We start from the raw sequence: 11,676 nt of genomic DNA, 5'->3' as shown, positions 1-11,676 counted from the left end.
CCAGCTGCCAGTGGCATTATCTTCCATCTGCTTAAAAGGATGCTACACACGAAGGTGTCAAGGCAGATAAAGACAAAATTCCAGATCTTAGCATACTTAGTTAAGTGGATGTCTGCTGAGCCCCATACAGAGTTCACTGAGATGAGGGTCTCAGGCGAGAATGTTTTACAGTAAGGGTGGGTCTGCTTTCCTATAACCATGCCTGCAACAGGCAGACCTGGGGAAATTGCAGTATAGTAGGAGGTCAAAACTTTGAGTTTTCATCTTGGATTGTCTGGGTTACTTTGGGTGAGTCATTTTATCTGTGCCAGAGTCCATTCAGCTATCAAAAGATGGTTGTTCCTGACTCCTAGAAAGTTGCCAGACACTATGAAATAATGCTGGACACTTTGCTTGCTTTGTCAAAATGGTGGTAGCATGTGTAGAGGGGAACTTACCAGATACCTTACCAGAGGATACCACTGAAGAAACAGCTTGTCATATTATCATGATAGGTAGGTGAGATGAGCATGTCTCTGAGCTTACCTAGTTTACCTTGCCTGAATGGATTAAAACCATTTCTCTTCAGTTTTTGGCTACAGAGCACATTTTTGACCAAGGTCCTAATGATCAGGAGCTGGCTTGGGAGCTGTTTGGCTATTTGACAAAAAGGGTAGATCTAGAACTGCCATGTACAGTTCTGCATCTTGTTCCTGTTGGGTTTATGTTCCATCAGTCCAGCTCCTGACCTTTACCATCTATGCAAATTGTAAATTGTCACCTTCAAAAGGGCTATGACCAGCTCCTGTACAAATTTTCTTCTCTGTGTGTGAGGCAGACTTTCCTGGGTTACACTTCTGGGCAAGCAAAGCCATCTTTAGGTATCAGATGCAGAAGGAAGAGCACGAATCTGGGCTGTCTTTTGTGCAGTCCCCAAGGAAATTGCACATGCACTACTATCCTCCTTTTTCCTATGCAGGTCACTGCAGGGCAGAATGAGGTCTGTAATGAAGGTTTATTATTGCACTGCACTTGGATATCTTAACTCTGGAGTTCCTGAGCTTACCAAAGTTTTGATGATTATAGTAGGAGAAGGGTAGGACAGACAGAAAATCATGTTATCCTGCACACTTTTTAATCTGAAGACTATGATTTACATCCTCTAACATAGATCTCCATGCTTTGGAGTTTGCATTAGAGCTATAAGTAAGATATTCTACTGCCACTTGCAAGGGTAATAATTACCAGAGCTATTGATCCTCCTGCTGCAGACCAAGTGTTCTAAAAACCCCATTTCCCTTTGTGGTATAACATTGCCCATCACAGTGCATTGCATGAATTTTCACTTAATTAAGCGAGGATGACTCCATCAAGCAGCAATAATTTGATCTAAGATATACCAATAACTTGACCGGGAACAAGAACCAGTAGAAGGAAAGTAAGAGCCAGGCCACATATGTTCTGCTGGGTGAGGGGAGCTGCTGCTCTGGGCAGCTGGTTAATGTGTTACGTCCTGTTAATGGGTTGAACTTTTGGCAGCTTCCTATCATGTCAGTGTCCCTGTTTCTGTCAGGGTGAAGGCCAGATTATTTTAGATGACTTGATTGTCCAGGCACTTTCTGGCCTCTTTTCCTGGGATTAACTTTGATGGGACCAGGAACTGGAGAGCGAAAGGGAACAGCGTGGGTGGAGAGGGAAGGTTTTATCAGTTTTCATTCCCTGTTCCCGAAACCTGTTAATGGGAATTAGACACACCCACGCTTGTTTCCCAAATCCTAGCTCGATCTCCTGCTCCCACTTTGAAGGAAATCAAACAGCTCCTGCTCCTCCAGCAACTTCCATGACCAGTGCTGTGTCCAGCTCCATACAGAGAGCCCCGCCAGAAATGGAGGCTTTCCCCTCATGCTCTGCTGTTAGCCCTTCCTTCCTTAGCCACAATCTTTCCTCTTCCATTGCTTCTGTCCTGCCCCAAAAGAGACACAGCTCCGGCCTGCCAGGAACCCACCCCTCCCTCTCTCCCCCAGCACTGGCCCTCTGCCCGGACTTGGAGCTGCTAGTTCCAGCTCCTCCTTACCGCCTCTCCCTGTTTCCGGATGGGCCCTGGCCCCCAGCCCTTATCTCCTCCAGCCCCTGGGCTGTTTGCAGAGGAGAGTATAAAGGGGTTGACTGGGAGAGCAGAGGGGGAGTAAAAGCAGCACTGGATCACACTGAGTGGCTGCTTGACTCACCACGTCCTGCTGTGTGCCATGGGGAAGAACGGGCTGCTTATCAAATCAAGCATCTTCCTCCTCCTCTTCTTCCTTCCGGGAGACACCTCAGCCATCACAGAGCCGTAAGCTATGCTGGGGGCTATCTGGCCAGGCAGGAGACTTCGGCTGTATTCCTGTGTCTATTCCTTTGTCCCTTGTCTTCTATCTATTTTCTTTTATCCAGGAATAAAGACACCAGGGCTGGGTGAAGTGCCTTCTACAAACAGGAACTCTAATGCTTGAGAGAGACCTAAAACAAGCTATGAAACTGAGATATCAGTAAAACTTCAGGGGAAGAAAAAAAGGAAAAGAAGAGGGAAAGGTCTATGAGAATACCTTTTGCTGTTTCAGAGAATTGACAGGATTTCAACAAAATTTTATGCACAAAATTAGTTCTTTTGAAAGACAACTTTTCGTAAATGTTTGTGCAATTAATTCTTCTTAAGAGAAAAACTGTTTTGAAAGGACAATGAAAAGCTTAATTTTGTGTTGACTGTCCTACTTGCAGGTTGAAATGCCCAGGATTTGGGAGTGGCTATTTTAGACGATAATGAGAAGAAAAAGAACAATTAGCTCATCTGGCATGCTCTGAAATGGCTTTAATTTTTAACTCACATTTTTCAGTTCAGCCAATAGAATGAAAATTCTCTTCTCACCCAGGATAATGTGACACTGTAAGACTGTGACTGTCACGGTCTGTGAGGGTATATTGTCCTGCCCCTCTTCTTCAGCCTTTTTTGTATGTGAAGGGCATTTGTGTTGTGTGTATGTGTGTACGCGTGTGGTAGAAGCAGCGCATGGAGGGTCCTGACATCTCAAAGACTTTCTCCTTTGGCTTTTTGGCAATGTCTCTTCCTCCCCCGCAAAGCCCAGGGCACTTCACCCATCGCAGAGCTGCAAGGGGTGCAGAGGAATTTCTGAGCAAGGCTGTGCTGCAGTGCTTTCATCAAACGCAGGGGAAACAGACTGGGATCTGAGGGGCCAGAGCTTGCTCCCTGCAGACCAACTGATGGACAAAAAGGTGCCAAAACCTCTGCTACTGCTGAGGTGCCTTACTGCTGAGGTGTTGAGGGCTCTTCTCCCATCTGCTCTCTGCTCTGGCTATGCCCACTGGAGGCCAGTCTGCATCCACCGAAATGGAAGCACGGTTAGCATTAGATAGATTGGGCTTGATTCCCAGAGGCAGTGCTGGGCGCCGGGACACCACCGGCAAGTTGCCACGCTGGGAAGGAAGGAGGCTTCGTAGGGCTGAGCAGGTATCCCCTGTTGAGCTGAGACAGAGAGGCTGGCTTCCCTGAAAACCTGAAACTTGTTTGTGTTTTTGCTTAAGATCTGGCACCACGCTGTGGCAGTTTTGGATCTCTGCGAGGAACAAGAGTAGTGCTACAGACGCTTTGCAGTGTGTAGTCAATGGAATTTATTCACTGGGCACTGGCATTTGTGTGGCTCCTGAATGCTATTAACAGTGTCTAGCAAAGGTGACAATTGAGTTCCCCCCTGCCTTTATTGAGGATCTCGGGAAGAAGTGCTGCTGTTGTGCCAGAACCTAGAAAAACATATCCTTTCCAGATGTTTGTGTGGAGGATTTCCTCTGGTATTTTACATTTGAGACCAACCTCTCTGCTTTCTCCTGCTGCTACAGACGTGCTGGAAATCTTGTTATGCTCTTAGAAAATGCACCCTTCTCCCTGTGCGGCGAAGGCTGTAGTCATCAGATTGGTTTATTTGTTCTTTAGACACAGGTCCTGTTCCTCCTCCTCTGACCTATCCTTCTCCCTTGTTCCTAGGCAGTACATGGTGCTGGTGCCCTTTCTGATACACTCGGATTCTCATGAGAAAGTCTGCATTCAGCTGACCCACCTGAACGAGTCTGTGACTCTCAGTGCCACACTAGAACATCTAGGGGAGAACAGGAGCTTGATTGATGATGTGGTGTCAGAGAAAGACATGTTCACCTGCATCCCTTTCTCTGTGAGTATCTCATCCTTGTGGGATGATCCTTTGTGCCAGGGATAAAATATAAAGACACTGAGAAGTAATGACCAGAGTAACACTATGTAGATGTTCACTTACCTCTTGGCTAAAGATATGTTCATGTCCATCCTCAACACCCTCTTACTGCTGAGATCTCTTTACTATGCTAAATGACTGTGAGATGCTGAATCCTAGAAATCCACCCTCTTTCTAGGGCAGGAGAAGAAAGTGGCTGTTTCCTGATGGCTGTTTGGTGAAAAGGTTTTCCACATCATCCTTTAATATCCACAGTTTGTCACTTGAGTGCCTTCAAATTGTGGTAGAGCTTTTGGACCTCAGATACTTTTCCCCTGGTGTATACTGAATTAATGTAAGAATGTAGAGCTGTGATTGCCTGTATCTGAAAAAAACATCAAAGCAGGAATTTGATAATCTAATGTAATTAATAGCCCCAGGGACTATAACGAACTGCTGGCAACTAGGAAAGCTGATCGTGTAGCTCAGAGCCTAGATTATGTCTTTGGCCTGAAGGCTGAAGAACTGGTCTTCAGGACACCAAAAAGGTTGGCATTTTTATCTTGGTTTGTCAGATGTAGGCTGAAGACTGACTTTGTCACTTGTGAGAGAGAGGTATAGATGTCTGACATGTCTGATTTGGAAAAGGAAATGTTCTGCAAAGACTAGGGACATTATCTGAAAGAGAAGACAGACTATTCCATTGCCTTTGTGAATGCCGAAAGGAAAAGGATGGAAAGGTTTGGTCAGGGCAGTAAGAATTTTTAAAAATTGGGTGGTAGAGCTGGGAGTTCCTTTGCTGCTCAATACTTGCACAATTGCTGCACGGCAGGAGGAATGGGTAGGAATATGGGACAAATATAGATCAGTCTCTTGTTCCTCATTATAGTTCCTCTCACCTCTGTGTTGGGTCCATCAGGATTCTATCAGATCTCTTATTTCATGAAGGCTAGTTCAGTTTGGGAAGCCTTTAGAGGTGGTCTGTTACATAGTTTTCTTCTTACTCTCCAGCTTCCAAAATCAAGGCTCCCGTTACCAGCCACGTTTCTCAGTGTGACGGTGAAGGGGGCCACGCTGCAGTTCAGCAGCCGCAAATTAGTGCTGGTCCAGAACTCTGAGAGCTTGGTCTTCATCCAGACAGACAAACCCGTCTACAAGCCCGGACAGACAGGTACCAGGAAAGGGGTGGAGATTTGCATTTGAAACAAACATTTGTACTAAAACTGCTGGATCATGCTGGCCAGACGTCAGTTGCTTTCAATGGGGATCAGAACTGCAACCTCATGGCTAAGGCTTATGTTTTATTGCTCCATCTAGGGAAAATTTGGGGAGTCTTAAGGTGCATGCATGTATCTGGGGCACCTGCACACTCTCCCTCTCTCACTGTGGGCTCTGTTGTTGTGGTCCATGCAGTTAGGGGGTCTGCATTAAAATCAGAGAAGGACTGGATATTTATCCTATACAGAACAGGGCCAAAACTCAGACTAAATCATGAAATAGCTTTCAAAGCAGCAGCTGATTTTGCTCAATGAAGACAGAAAGAATTATGTAAGCTATTTATTTCTTCTGGGCCACTGATCTCCTCAATTTGGCCTGGGTAAAAACAAATGTCCTAAAAGAGGTACTGAATTTTCTCTCCATCCAGAGCCAACAAAAACTTGCAGCCAAGTGCTGAAGTAATTTGTTTGCATTCACCCTTCCTAGGAAGTTAGTCTAGTTATAACAAAATTAGAAGACCCATGTGAATTCTGGCATAAAAATGCCTCATTGCAAAGCAGACAAAGGCAACTTAAATTTAACTTTGGTCCCAATTAATGAGATTCTGATGCCCATGATCAGTAAGATGTTCCCACTGCCATGGATTTGCTCTTAACATCCTCTTATTCATGTACCCATAGTAGACGGGTAACCTTCTAGCATGACCTAGCATTCTAGTAAATGGAATTTCCTTGGAAGGGAACAGCCCTGTTGTCTGTTATACCATTTGTTTTTGCAACTGATTTTTCTGGTTGCTGATTGCACTGTGGAACCTCACTGTCTTTCTCCACCAGTCCTGTTCAGAATTGTTTCTCTGGATGAAGAGTTCCAACCTGTGAACGAAATGGTAAACATGATACTTGTTTTTCTACTTATTTGGCCTTAAGTCATATGTGGGGAAAGGGAGGAAAGATAGTCTCTGCTGGGGAGAGCTCTCAGTACACTGAGATAACTGTGAAAATTCTGGGTCACCCCAGATCTTTTTAACAGGATCTGTTGTCAAATTCTGCACAAGGCTGCCTTCTGCATTCTTGGAAAGGTTTGACAAACTGCAAATGGGCAGTGCTGGTGTAAACAGTGATCAATCTGCCATTCCCACAGTGTACACCCGTTCTTACCAGTACTGCAGATATCCAGAGTTAGTAAATAGTAATTTTGGTTGTCTTTTGTGCCTCAGACAAAGGATTAGCCCCCTCCTCTCCATACCAGGAAGCTTTTTCCTTACCCCATTGGATGATTAGCTTTTACCCTGAAATGTGATCATAACCCTTGTCATTTGACTGTGTTGCTTGCACTCTGTCTAAACATGCTGCTTCCTTTCTTCTTTTTCTAGATTCCATTGGTGTATATTGAGGTATGTACAAACATTTAATTCACATTCACATCTGTTGCACCTCAGCCTGGGCAGAATAAACAGTTGCCTCAAGATGATTCTTGTTTATTTTTTGTATTAAGCCAGTCCATTACATTAATTCAACTATACAGAATTTTAACTCATATGGTGACTACCATGTACCTGGGCCCAGGCTAGAGCTCCTCTGTCACCTTGCTGTGGACTCCCCCCCAAAACACTGCTAGTGCCCTTTACTCCTGGCCTGCAGCCTCCTGAAACACAGGGGCTGGTCCTTCCCTCACTGCTTTTGCTAGACCTCATTGCAGACTCCCAGGGTTCTCACAATCTCCTTGTGATCCCATTATCTGTAGGACCCAAAGAAAAATCGTCTGTACCAGTGGAAAAACGTAGAGTTAGAGATGGGATTTATACAGCTGTTCTTCAACCTCACCTCTGAACCTATCCAAGGGACCTACAGAGTGGTGGCACAGAAGGCCTCTGGGAAGACAATTCAGCATTCTTTCTCCGTGGAGGAGTATGGTAACTGTCACTGCAGTTTCAAGTTCATAATAGCTAGTCCCATGGGGCATGAAATCTTAATTGAACAGCATTGCAGATCTGACCAGGATGTCCAGCATGGCTGGAAAATTGTTTCTGTGTCCTTTCCCTCCCAAGAAGCATCTCTTTAGGATGAGAAGACTGAAAGACTTGAGTGACCTATCTCCAATCCTCCCTAAGCACCAGACCATGCAGTGCAGCTCTTCTGAACGCCCACCTCAGCAAGGAGGAGCAAAGTGCTTGGATCAATCTGTGCTGACAGCCACAAGCCTTACCTCCTTTCAGAGGTGCTTTTAGGCCACAGCCTCATCTCCATTTGGCTACATACCTGTCAATTTTCCTGCCATAAGTCTGGGTCTAGGCTGAGGCTGTCTAGGCTGTAAATTAAGATCTTGCCTTTTCTCCCCCATAAGCTAAGCCCATAGCTTGTGTGATGCCTTAGTGCCTTAACTTCCCTTTGGTGCTCTCACCTCTATGCCAGTTCCATCTCCTTGGCTAGAAAGTTGGTATCCCAGTACATACCTGCACATGATCACAACCAGCATAGCTTCCCACCCCAGCAAGCCAGCTGCAGTCCTTCTTACATGGTCTGACATGATCTGGCTCCTGCAGCAGAGAGGTGTCCTGGCAGATGAGTCTTGAACTCCTTTGGCCTCTTCCAGTTGCAAGACTGTGCTCTGTCCTGTGCCCTGAATCCCTCCTAGTTGTCCCAAAACAGTCACCATCACTTCCCCTCCTGCAGCTGGGTTTGGATGGGATGTCACCCTGTGCTGTGTCACTGGAGAAGCCAGGGTATCCTCCTGTTTTGAACATCAATAAGATCTACATGCTTTGGAAATGCAGAGACCAGGCTGCAGGCCCAGCTCTGTGTATTTGTGGGAAACTTCTATTGATTTATCTCTCTGTGGTACTGTATCCTACTGCTGTGGGACTGATAACTACTACACAGCTACCTCAGTAGCTGGTGTAATAATCTTGCCCTCTTACCTGGCACACTGCTTGGCTGAGGGGTTTTCAGTGACTTCAGTGGGATGTGCAGGTGACAGAAGCCTCTAAAATCTGACCATTTAGATGTAAAAGGCTTATAGATAATCTGTGTTTTCCTTTGGTTCTGCTGCAGTGCTGCCAAAATTCGAAGTGACAGTGAAAATGCCCAAGGTGATCAGCATTCTTGATGAGGAGCTGAAGGTGACTGTTTGTGGACTGTGAGTGACATTCTTTCAAGTTCTGCTTGGTTTCAGTGTTTTTCTTCAGTTGCTGCTCAAAGTTCAGTTGGGAGACTGAGAGATGAGACTTTATTATATTTCTCAATCCTTTTGGGGTCCCAGGACCAAACAGACCATATCTACTATTAGACAAAAGTTACTGTTTGATGCACTTTGTATGTAACATATGGAAACATATTTTTGATCTGTTTTTTTGGGAGATTGTTTCTTGCATATTTTTTGAGTCATTGAGGATTTCACACCAGCTACAGTGCTAGGGAAGAGGTCTTTAGTTCAATTTATTCAGGAATGATATTTTAACTGGGTCTTCTGCTTGTTGTTGTGGAGAAGAAACTCTAAGGGATGCAGCTGCCCTCTTTCCTTTGGGCCACTTCACTGAATTCTGCCTTGCAATGTTCCATACACCCTGTAGGGAGAGCCATGGCTTGGGCTGAAGAGTGAGAGTAAAGACCCAGTGCTCATACATACACAAACCAGCCCCATCAGAACAGGGTGGTGGGGTAGATGCTTGTAACATGTTCTCCAGGATGAGGGGGACTCAACAAAATCATTATTAGCGTATGGTACCAGATTCCTTTCTGCTTTTTATTTCCTGTGATGACCCTGTGTATCCTGGTGGCAGCTCTAGGAAAGAATCCTGGCTTCATTGGGATGAGCCTGTAATTTTTCTACATCCCTCTTTCATTCCTAATGTCTCTGTTTTCCTTTCAATCCTGCCTGCTGGTAGATACACATTTGGGAAGCCTGTTCCTGGCCTCGTGAGCTTCCGTGTCTGCCGGAAGTACGAACGTGCAGCCGTGTCCTGCTATGGTGAAGAGGGTAAAGCAGTGTGTGAGGAGTTCTCTGGACAGGTCAGTCATGATAACTCTGGTGGGTAGAGTGATAGGAGAAAGTGTAGTTTATTGAGGATGCCTTGTAGGCACAGGCTTGCTCTGAGTATGTACAAACATAGTGTAAAAGTGTGGTGAGGCACTGGCACAGGTTGCCCAGGGAAGTTGTAGATGCCCCCTCCCTGGAAGTGTTCAAGGCCAGGCTGGATAGGGCTTTGAGCAACCTAGTCTGTTGAGAGGTAGCCCTTCCTGTGGCAGGGGAATTGGAACTTACATGGCCTTTAAGGCCCATTCCAACCTAAACCATTATGTGATTCTACAATTCTGTGAAAATCCATGTATTTTAAGGAGGGCTGAAGAATGGGAGAAGATTGGGTGCAAGATGAAATGTGAAAGGTAAAAATAGGAAGGTCTGTGCAGTAAGAGCAGTGTGTGTAGAAGCCAGAATCTGATGGAGAATGAAGAGATGAAAGAAATAGCAGAAAGTTCAGTTGGAGTGTAGAGAGTATAAGAGCAAAGTGAGATAGAAAAGCTATGAGCAATGACAACAGAGTTGGACTTGGCTTACACTGGAGACAGTGTATGGGGTCAGAAGCTCGTGTTAGAGAAAGGAAAGGAACAGAAACCAGGGGAAAGGCTGAAACATTTTGGGCAAGAAGGAAAGAAATACGTGTTTAGCAGCAGTGATTAAGACATACAGAAAAAAAAAATCACTTTTTTCACCTTTTAGACTGCAAGAGCAAAACTGAAAGGTGTTTGGAGCACAAAGAGGTGCAACAGTACTGGCTTAATTGAGAGAAGTTGGAGTAATAGCAATTGTGGAAATATGCCAGGAGAAGAAAGCAAACAGAAGATGTTCTCATGGTCCCTGGGCTCTGCTATAGCTTGATGTCCACAGCTGCTTCTGCCATTGCTGTTGTTATCCATGTCAAAAGAAAATAGAAACACTGTAGTGCTAACCTCTGTTCCAGGCATCTCTTCTGTGGAGACTTACATTGTACATGAATTTGCTGAAGAGAGGTGGCAAGCTTTGGAAATACTTTTCCAGCTGTCATCTCCTTTCTACAAATACACAGGCTTTGGTTTGTGTATCACTCATATGGCTTACGCATTTTAAGTAAGCAGTTTTATTTTCTAACATGCCTGATGCCTGACAAACATTTCTTATGTGGCATACATTGACTAATTCCCTGTGCACTTGTACCAAGTGTTGGCAGCTTCAAACTTCACAAGCATACACAAAAATCATCTAGTTTGCAAGCTTTTCACTCTAATGTTGCTGTAAGTACCTCAGTATGCTTTTTGCTAAGTTATTTATGACTTTTTCCAGTTTTGATAACATCAACAGAGGTAGACTATCTGTGAGGTTATGGTCTTCTCTTTCAGTTCAGAACAACACACAGTGATGGATTCATTGAATAAGCATTGTATAAATGAGAATATAATGGTCTTGTTTGTTTTCCTCCAACAGACAGACATCTATGGCTGCATATCTAAAGTGGTAAAGACCAAATTATTCCAGCTCAAGAGAAGTGGATATGAGAATAAGCTCCATGTAGAGGCCAAGATTAAAGAGGAGGATACAGGTATGAATCATCTGGATGAAAGAGCCATGCAATGAGACCAGGAGAGAGCAGCAGAGGGGCCTGCCCAGTAGGAATGAGGGGCAAAACCAGACTCTTGCTATTCTGGAATCTTAGAGTTTTCCTGCCTCTAGTCCAGGACCACCAACAAAATAGCTTGTCCAGCAAAGGAGAGTTGGCCTAGAGTAAAAGGAATTCTGGTCAGGCAGAGGCAAGTTAGTTCTTCATGCTTCTTTCTGCAGGAGTGGAGTTGACTGGAACAAGCTTCTCTGAGATCACAACCACCATTAGCAGAATCGAGTTTGCGCTTTCAGATACCTACTACAAGCGAGGAGTCCCCTTCTTTGGGCAGGTAGGGAAACCATGAGAATGGAATGCCATGAGTGCCAATCAATGATGCTACTGAACCTTCTGGTCAGATGTATGCCCCAGCTCTGCAAGGATGCTGGACCTCAGTGCTGCTAATCCCTGTGGGTCTCCTTTCCTCTGAAAGCTCTCGAGCTGGGGAACAGCAGCTGACAGCACAGCCCTCATTCTGCCCTTGTGCTTCTGCCTCTCCTGCCCACTAAAATTCTGCTTCTACCAGTCATGTGTTTAATTGGAGGCCTCAGGGGTGTGAGTGCATGTCAATCTCCCCATCAACTCCCCTGGCCCAGAGAGGAGAGAAGAAAG

At 45.1% G+C, this 11,676-nt stretch overlaps 1 protein-coding gene across 1 annotated transcript in view; it reads left to right on the top strand.

Annotated features, from left to right (window-relative positions):
- The first annotated feature begins 2,110 nt into the window (after positions 1 to 2,110).
- The window catches only part of LOC121662722 (alpha-2-macroglobulin-like), a 31,366-nt gene continuing 21,800 nt past the window's right edge, over positions 2,111 to 11,676 (top strand). The window contains exons 1-10 of the mRNA XM_042024238.1: positions 2,111 to 2,311; positions 4,016 to 4,199; positions 5,229 to 5,388; positions 6,269 to 6,321; positions 6,808 to 6,828; positions 7,179 to 7,347; positions 8,486 to 8,570; positions 9,319 to 9,442; positions 10,893 to 11,007; positions 11,247 to 11,356. Of these exons, the coding sequence (XP_041880172.1) occupies positions 2,226 to 2,311; positions 4,016 to 4,199; positions 5,229 to 5,388; positions 6,269 to 6,321; positions 6,808 to 6,828; positions 7,179 to 7,347; positions 8,486 to 8,570; positions 9,319 to 9,442; positions 10,893 to 11,007; positions 11,247 to 11,356 (1,107 nt within the window). The 5' untranslated portion in view covers positions 2,111 to 2,225. The remainder of the gene's footprint in view (positions 2,312 to 4,015; positions 4,200 to 5,228; positions 5,389 to 6,268; positions 6,322 to 6,807; positions 6,829 to 7,178; positions 7,348 to 8,485; positions 8,571 to 9,318; positions 9,443 to 10,892; positions 11,008 to 11,246; positions 11,357 to 11,676) is intronic.

This window comes from Corvus kubaryi, unplaced genomic scaffold (assembly GCF_017639235.1).
Source record: "Corvus kubaryi isolate FWS band 111438036 unplaced genomic scaffold, C.kubaryi_AGA036_p1.0 37260, whole genome shotgun sequence".
Lineage (NCBI taxonomy): Eukaryota > Metazoa > Chordata > Aves > Passeriformes > Corvidae > Corvus > Corvus kubaryi.
Note: the sequence above shows the minus strand (reverse complement) of the source record. Positions and strands in the feature narration are given on the sequence as shown.